The sequence below is a fragment of the Microcaecilia unicolor genome, chromosome 10, assembly GCF_901765095.1.
Source record: "Microcaecilia unicolor chromosome 10, aMicUni1.1, whole genome shotgun sequence".
Classification (NCBI taxonomy): Eukaryota; Metazoa; Chordata; class Amphibia; order Gymnophiona; family Siphonopidae; genus Microcaecilia; species Microcaecilia unicolor.
Window position 1 is genome coordinate 206,807,474 of NC_044040.1, and position 9,046 is coordinate 206,816,519.

The 9,046-nt window shown below is 46.2% G+C and overlaps 1 protein-coding gene across 2 annotated transcripts in view; it reads right to left on the reverse strand.

Annotated features, from left to right (window-relative positions):
- The window catches only part of LOC115479150 (histidine-rich glycoprotein-like), a 32,048-nt gene extending 24,734 nt beyond the window's left edge, over positions 1–7,314 (reverse strand). Inside the window, exons 1-3 of one of the 2 annotated variants that reach the window (XM_030216929.1) lie at positions 7,070–7,314; positions 3,744–3,793; positions 179–286 (exon numbers count right to left, since the gene is read on the reverse strand). In XM_030216929.1, the coding sequence (XP_030072789.1) occupies positions 179–286; positions 3,744–3,793; positions 7,070–7,217 (306 nt within the window). In that variant the 5' untranslated portion in view covers positions 7,218–7,314. Of the gene's footprint in view, positions 1–178; positions 287–3,743; positions 3,794–7,019 lie in introns of both variants that reach the window. The other variant, XM_030216928.1, reaches the window with a different exon arrangement.
- Between the last annotated feature and the right edge of the window lie 1,732 nt (positions 7,315–9,046).

Genomic DNA, 9,046 nt, shown 5'->3' on the forward strand with positions numbered 1-9,046 from the left:
CTCCTGGACCAGCATTCTGTCCCTCACACTCTCTCACAGATTGCCGCTGTTCCTCCTGCAGATATCATGGCCATATTACTGAAGAGTGACCTCCACGTTTTGCTCCCTGACCACCCACAGTAGCAATAAGATCTGATGTCTCAGCCCTGACATCTCGCTTAACTAATCCTGGACTTGCCGTTAGAAAGTAGGGTGCGATCTGACAGTCCAGCCAGTGCTTCTTGATCACCACTGGGCATTTTGTTTCTACTACATCCATCGTCAGGTAATAGACAGCCCCATTTATCTGAAAAAGAATGAAAAACACGCCAGAATGTAGAATTAAAGCAAGAGGCATCAGGGGCATCGTATGAACATCAATATGGCACACTTAAAAGCTACTTGGTCAATATTCAGCAGGTGGTGTTCTGCATTTCTTTAAATATTGACCACTGCCAGCTAACTTAGATCGAACCTTCAGTGCCGGGCCCCATCTGGGCACTGGCACTGAAAATCCAGGTCTTTGGCAACACCCAGAAATTATTTACTTTAACTTCCGGGTTATAAGTTGCGGTTTTTTACATAAGAACTTGTGGGTGCTATTTATGCAAAGGAGCGACTTACGCACAAATTTTACATACCAGTAATTTGTTGCCAATGCTGATACTTTGACGTGTTTCGCCGCACGCAGAAAACTGATCGGGGAAATTTGGAAAGCATGTTATCAGTCTATGACACCATACAAACCAGCTGCATCGAGGCAGCCAGGCTTCCACTGCCATACCTGCCTGAGCAGCTCCAGCAAACGCACAAAAATAACTCCATAATCCGCACACAATGCAGAACAAGTGCATGCTGGGACTTGTAGTCTTTTTTTTTTTTAGCAGGTGCTGTGCTTCTTTCCCGACATGATAGAGGTGTATAAAATAATGAGTGGAGTGGAACAGGTGGATGTGAAGCGTCTGTTCATACTTTCCAAAAATACTAGGACTAGGGGGCATGCGATGAAACTACAGTGTAGTAAATTTAAAACAAATAGGAGAAAATGTTTCTTCACCCAACGCATAATTAAACTCTGGCATTCGTTGCCGGAGAACGTAGTGAAGGCGGTTAGCTTGGCAGAGTTTAAAAAGGGGTTGAACGGTTTCCTAAAGGACAAGTCCATAGACCGCTACTAAATGGACTTGGGGAAAAATTCACAATTTCGGGAATAACATGTATAAAATGTTTGTACGTTTGGGTAGCTCGCCAGGTGCCCTTGACCTGGATTGGCTGCTGTAGGGGACAGGATGCTGGGCTCGATGGACCTTTGGTCTTTTCCCAGTATGGCATTACTTATGTACTTATGACACCGTGCGATGTCATCACCAGATAACACGTTTTTATCCACCGGGTCTTATAGAGTCAATCTGAAAGATAGTTTCTCAGATAAATGGCAAAATTCATGTGGCATTCCACAGGGGTCTCCTTTGCCTCCATTTTTTAATATCTTCTTGCATTTGGTCTGGCTCCGGAATACATGTCGAACCTAATAAACCTACCGCTATGCAACATACACACGGAAGCACAAAGCTATCTCACACTTCACCTCTCCAACTTCCAGGTTGTACAATACAAGACAGTTTACTCATCAGGCTTCACCTACCTATGCACTAACAGCTGAGGAGATACTTATCTGATCTTTCATAAACGACTCAAGGCCCACTTCTTCAAAACATCATAAGTACATAAGTAATGCCACACTGGGGAAAGACCAAGGGTCCATCGAGCCCAGCATCCTGTCCACGACAGCGGCCAATCCAGGCCAAGGGCACCTGGCAAGCTTCCCAAACGTACAAACATTCTATACATGTTATTCCTGGAATTGTGGATTTTTCCCAAGTCCATTTAGTAGTGGTTTATGGACTTGTCCTTTAGGAAACCGTCTAACCCCTTTTTAAACTCTGCCAAGCTAACCGCCTTCACCACGTTCTCTGGCAACGAATTCCAGAGTTTAATTATGCGTTGGGTGAAGAAAAACTTTCTCCGATTTGTTTTAAATTTACTACACTGTAGTTTCATCGCATGCCCCCTAGTCCTAGTATTTTTGGAAAACGTGAACAGACGCTTCACATCCACCTGTTCCACTCCACTCAATATTTTATATCTCTATCATGTCTCCCCTCAGCCGTCTCTTCTCCAAGCTGAAAAGCCCTAGCCTCCTTAGTCTTTCTTCATGGGGAAGTCGTCCCATCCCCACTATCATTTTAGTCGCCCTTCGCTGCACCTTTTCCAGTTCCACTATATCTTTCTTGAGATGCGGCGACCAGAATTGAACACAATACTCAAGGTGCGGTCGCTCCACAAAGCTCCACTGTGAATCAGCTATGAATAGTCATCACTCTTATTCAGCAAAGTCCCCACCATCATTTGGCTGGTCACAACCCTGCATTAGCTTCCATTAATAGATCCACCTTCCCTCCCTGCCGCCCTTCCCCTGTCCTTCATATGTCCTCCTGCCTCACTTCTCCCCCTATCCCTCTTCAAGCCACTTCAATTCTATGTAATTCAGATCCCCTATCTTATTGTATTTCTTAGTTCCACATAAGCCACATTGAAACATGAGAAACATGGGATAGAAATGCTGCAAATAAATAAATTAATTGGGTGTAGAGCTGGAGCATCAAGGGCTTTGCGGCCATAGTTACGTGATGACATTACAGTGTTGATTCAAGCTATTTGACAAGTCTGACCTGTTCAAGGGGGACAGGGGAGGCCTGGGCAGGAAGGGTAAAAAAAAAAGAGACCAGGGGTGGGGATTAAGAGAGAGAGAGAGAGAGAGAGAGAGAGAGATGGAGGAGCACAAGATGGATGGGACGAGGGGGTGTAGGGGGAGGGAGAGGGAGCAGAAGATGGATGGGACTAGGGTGGAGGGGAGGGGAGGGGGGGTCAAACTACGCCCATGACCTTCAAAGAGAGCATTGTGACAAAATACACATCCTAGTCAACTCCTCTTTCCTTACGTTCAAAACAGGAAAGAATACTGTACATCAAATACTGTACTGTACATCAAAAGATGTACATCAAAAGATGTACAGTAACACACACTCTTCCTTAAATGTATGCGCAATGCGTACATCTCATTGTAGTACAGAAGGAGCAGGGGCTAATGAAATCTGGGCTTCCAATGCCACAGAGAAGTTCAGATTTCTACTATTAATATTCATGAGGCATGATGGCATTGGTCTGATCCGAGAACCAGGATATTTAGCAGTCCTCAAAGCCAAATCTGGAGTAGCCTAATGTAACTTCGTCCAGCGCTGGTCTGTGGCGGCACTGCCGCACTGCCTGCCATGCTCAGTTTCACTAAAAGGAGCGTGCTGGATGTGAGGGGAAGAGAGAGCAGGGAAGGCAATGCGGTAGCGCCAGAGACCAGCGCTGGATGGCGTCTTCAGTTGGCGGGGGTTGGGGACCCCCGCCAGCCAAGGTATTTGCGGCGGCGGTGCTTCAGCTGGTGGGTTTGGGGACCCCCGCCTGCCAAGATGTTACAGCGGCGGCAGTGGGCGGCGGCGAAGTGGCAGAGGGGGCGGCGGCATGCCGGCGACCAAAATGTGCCCCCCCAAACCTTGGGCTCTGGCCCCTCCCTCCTCAAGTTCTGGCTACGCCCCTGATTGAGGCATGAAAACTCCAGTCTTACAATGTTCTGCTCATGGTTGTCATGGGGTTTTTCTCCATGTAAAACTAATGCCGCTAACGTACATCAGTCAAAAAACACGTTTACTTACCACTTGTTGCTCATGCGCATCGGCAATGCGGAAGAGACTTAAAATGTAGCCTTCTTCTTGAACTTTATTGATCCAGTCCAGCGCCTTCACTGTGCAGTGGGCTGAGAACCTGGGGAGCTGAGTTCAAATCCCACTGCAGTACCCTGTGACTCCAGGCAAATCACCTAAGCCCCTGTTGCCCTCAGGTACAAAGCTCAGGTTGAGAGTCCACTAGAGATAAAGTACCTGTGTATTGTAAATATAAAGTGCTTTGGTTGTACTACAGGAAAGTGATACAACACATCCGTGACCCCTTCCCTTTTTTGTGATATCCAAGGACTGGACTTCACTATCCCTGACCTGGTGCAAGCGTTAAAGGTTGCGTAATGTGTGTGTGACAACCAGTGTAAACAAGACAGAGACTGGGGAGGAAGAGGAGGGAGGCAAAGGAAAAGGTTCAGAGTGATAGCCAGAGATTTCACTGTATGTACAGAATATTTGGGACATCTCAAAAAAGATATAGTGGAATTAGAAAAGGTGCAGAGAAGGGCGACAAAATGATAAAGGGGATGGGACGACTTCCCTATGAGGAAAGGCTAAAGCGGCTAGGGCTCTTCAGCTTGGAGAAAAGGCGGCTGAGGGGAGATATGATAGAGGTGTATAAAATAATGAGTGGAGTTGAACGGGTAGATGTGAAGCTTTCTAAAAATACTAGGACTAGGGGGCATGCGATGTAGTAAATTTAAAACAAATCGGAGAAACTTTTTCTTTACTCAACGTGTAATTAAACTCTGGAATTCGTTGCCAGAGAATGTGGTAAAGGCGGTTAGCTTAGCGGAGTTTTAAAAAGGTTTGGACAGCTTCCTAAAGGAAAAGTCCATAGACCGTTATTAAATGGACTTGGGGAAAATCCACAATTTCTGGGATAAGCAGTAGAAAACGTTTTGTACTTTTTTGGGATCTTGCCAGGTATTTGTGACCTGGATTGGCCACTGTTGGAAACAGGATGCTGGGCTCGATGGACCTTTGGTCTTTCCCAGTATGGCAATACTTATGTACATCATGGGAGTAATTTTGTAAAGAATTTCTTGCACATTTACGACTAGATTTTATAAATGGCGCCTATAAAATCGGCTCAAAGAAAATAGCGCTAAGAACTATTTTATACACTGCGCTTAGCCTGCGGCAAAAGGGGGTCTGCGCTGGCGTCGGCCCATGTTTTTGATGGGCGCCGAGGACCCCTTTTACCGCAGTGGGTAAAAGGTAGGTCTTTCTTTTTTTGAGGAAATGGCCGTGCGGCAAATGAAGCACTTGCTGCATGGCCATTTCGGGGGGAGCCCTTCTGCCACTCTATTGAGGTGGCGGTAAGGGCTCCCACACTAACCCGTGGTAACCGGGCAGCGCACGGCACTGCCCAATTACCGTCAGGTACACAACGGTGCTACAAAAATTTAAAATATTTTTGTAGCGCCGAATATGACGCACGCTGGGGGTGGGAACTACCCGCTGGGCTACTGTGGTAACCCAGCGCTACTTCCTTTTTAGCGCCGCTTTGTAAAAGGGGCTCTTAGTACCTAACTTTTCCCATGCACAACCCAAAAAAGGACGTGGCCATGGAAGGGGCAAAGGCAGGTCATGGGCATTCACAAAAGTTAGGCATCAAGTTATAGAAAACTGCCATTCCACATCTAACTTTGGTCACTAGACTTGCATCTGTTTCTATCAGGCATAAGTCCGGCACCAAAAGTTGGACGCAACCTGCGCGCTATGCCGGTATTCCATAAAGGTCAGATGCTCTTTATAGCTTAGGGGCTCAGCACTGATCTTTTCAGTGCTGTATGTAGAATTCCCCCATGCGACTTGTGCCCTCACATTATTAAATACCGCTGAGGATGCATTAGTGCTAATATTCTAATATCTTAGCACTCAAATGGCACTAAAGGATATAGAATTAGGGAGGGGGGAGTGTCTCTTATCAAATTACTCCACAGGGTATATGCATCAAAGTGTATGAGGTGACCAAAAGATGCATAACTTTGATGCGACCTGCTCGAAGGTGTGTTTGGAAGCACAGTTCAGGTAGGGTGCAGGCAGAGTTGCGAAGCGCCTGCTTCTGATCAGGATTAAATGTGCAGAGCTGCACTTTAGCTGTAATTACGGCAGCTTTTGTCAGGTTATTTTATAAAGAAACAACCTTGCCGGCCCGTTATAAAAATTGCCCTCCACCTGGAGAGCAGTACACCCTGTCGATATTTAATTGCAGTGGCGTAGCTAGACGGGGCCATGGGGGCCTGGGCCCCCCAAAATTTGCTCTGGGCCCCTGGTTAGCTGGTGGGGGTCCCCAAACCCCACCAGCTGAAGACTTCGTCCTGCGCTGGTCTGTGGCGGCACTGCCGCACTGCCTGCCCTGCCCCTCATGTCAGGCACGCTCCTTTTAGTGAAACTGAGCTTTTTCACAATTTGCCGATAACTCTTAGGAGAGGAGTATTTAGATGCTGGTTTTTAAAAAAATATATATATCTCATATATATTATTTTTGAAGAGAGGAGACCAGAGAGATTTGTTTCCTGTTATTTCCCTTGGAACAAACATTCTAAACTACATCATTCAAGGTTATAAAGACCCCTGAAGACGGCCGTGTCGGGTCGCTGTTTATGCACATGTAATTTTTTAAGTGAATTTTTTAAGTGAATAAATATAAAACAGTTGGTATCCTCATCCATTCTCCTCACTTTTTTGTTTCATCTTCACGGTCCCCAAACCCCACCAGCTGAAGACTTCGTCCTGCGCTGGTCTGTGGCGGCACTGCCGCACTGCCTGCCCTGCCCCTCATGTCAGGCACGCTCCTTTTAGTGAAACTGAGCATGCTCAGTTTCACTAACAGGAGCGTGCTGGACATGAGGGGAAGAGAGAGCAGGGCAGGCAATGCGGTAGCACCAGAGACCAGCGCTGGATGGCGTCTTCAGTTGGCGGGGGTTGGGGACCCCCGCCAGCCAAGGAATTTGCGGCGGCAGTGCTTCAGCTGGTGGGTTTGGGGACCCCCGCCAGCCAAGATGTTACAGCGGCGGCAGTGGGCGGCGGCGAAGTGCAGAGGGGGCAGCGGCATGCCGGCGACCAAAATGTGCCCCCCCAAACCTTGGGCTCTGGCCCCCTCCCTCCTCAAGTTCTGGCTACGCCCCTGATCTGAGGCATGAAAACTCCAGCCTTACAATGTTCTGCTCGTGGTTGTCATGGGGTTTTTCTCTATGTAAAACTAATGCCGCTAACGTACATCAATCAGAAACCACGTTTACTTACCACCTGTTGCTCATGCGCATCGGCAATGCGGAAGAGACTTAAAATGTAGCCTTCTTCTTGGACTTTATTGATCCAGTCCAGCGCCTTCACTGCTGCAGGAAATACAGCACTGCAGTTTGCGGGCAATACGGATTCCGGGGTCAGAGCACTGGACAAGGAGAAGAACATGGAAGTCAGCAGTGCCGTGAACAGCTTCATTTTTGATTAATGTTTTGGTAGCTGAACCAATGCTGCTTAAGAACTAGTCCCCCGGCTCAACTATTCACCACATGTCCCTGGAAGTTTATACTGCTCTTGTATCATTTGGCAGTCAAGTTGCATCTGACCGAACAAAAGGTAAATAATTAGACAGCGGTATCGGGCAACAGGGTCATCGTCTGCCCTGTCAGTTTGTTTAAAAATGGTCACCTCAGAAATCAGGCTTTAATAAAATGGATCCGTTGATAGCTGCAGCGGCCAGCAGCATGCTGGTTCATGGTAGAGATTTTTTAAAATGCAATTTTGGATTCCACCATCTTCAAAAAATGATTTTGTATTCCAAAAATCTGAAAGGACTATAATATGTTACACCATATAAGGACATGGGAGCTTTGAGTAAAAAAATACAGAAAAGGGGGGGGGGGGGGGGGGAGAAAGAAGGCCATGATTAACCTTTCATAGCCCTGCAGTACCAATCATATATGTTAGTAAGACTTCTAAATTATCCTCAATTTCAAAAGGGATCCACTAGTATTAGAATTTAGGACAATTTTCAAATTACCACCGATTTATCATGAAGAACCACCTCCAAACTTACCCTCTTTAAAGTTTACAAGGAAATGTAATTAATTAGAGGAAAGCTTTCCTTTTTAATTGAGTAGACCACACCACATCAAAGAAGATGTGTATTGGCTGAGCACGAAGGGAAATTTAATATTTTTAAAGTACCCTCTAAGCACTAGGTTCTTTTCAGATTGCAGTTCAAAGGTGACCAATGGAATGGCCCATGTAGATCTCATCTTGAGAACTTTCCTACGCCTGGAATAAACTTCCTGAGCCCCTACGTCTTGCCCCATCCTTGACCATCTTTAAATCTAGATTGAAAGCCCACCTCTTCAACATTGCTTTTGACTCGTAACCACTTGTAACGTCTCGCTTCTACCTACCCTCCTCTCCTCTTTCCTCTACACATTAATTGATTTGATTTATTATTTTTGTCTATTAGATTGTAAGCTCTTTGAGCAGGGACTGTCTTTCTTCTATGTTTGTGCAGCCCTGCGTATGCTTTGTAGCGCTACATAAATGCTAAATAGTAGTAGTAGTAGTAATGCTGACAAGCCTGGGTTATCAGGAGATGTGGTGGTATCCAGTCACCCCCTCATCAATATTAATGTCTAGTTAGAGGAGATGTCTAGTGGTTCGAGCGGCAGACAGAGAACCTGAAAGCCAGGGCTGAAATCCTATTTCTCCCAACAACATTCTTTGTGACCTTGGGCAAGCCATTTCGCTCTCCTTTGTATGTGATACAAAATTTAGATTGTAAGTCCTCTTAAGCAGGGAACTATCTACCGTATCTACTACTACTACTATTTAGCATTTCTATAGCGCTACAAAGCATACGCAGCGCTGCACAAACATAGAAGAAAGACAGTCCCTGCTCAAAGAGCTTACAATCTAATAGACAAAAAATAAATAAAGTAAGCAAATCAATCAATTAATGTGAACGGGAAGGAAGAGAGGAGGGTAGGTGGAGGCGAGTGGTTACGAGTCAAAAGCAATGTTAAAGAGGTGGGCTTTCAGTCTAGATTTAAAGGTGGCCAAGGATGGGGCAAGACGTAGGGGCTCAGGAAGTTTATTCCAGGCGTAGGGTGCAGCGAGATAAAAGGCGCGAAGTCTGGAGTTGGCAGTAGTGGAGAAGGGAACAGATAAGAAGGATTTATCCATGGAGCGGAGTGCACGGGAAGGGGTGTAGGGATGGACGAGTGTGGAGAGATACTGGGGAGCAGCAGAGTGAGTACATTTATAGGTTAGTAGAAGAAGTTTGAACA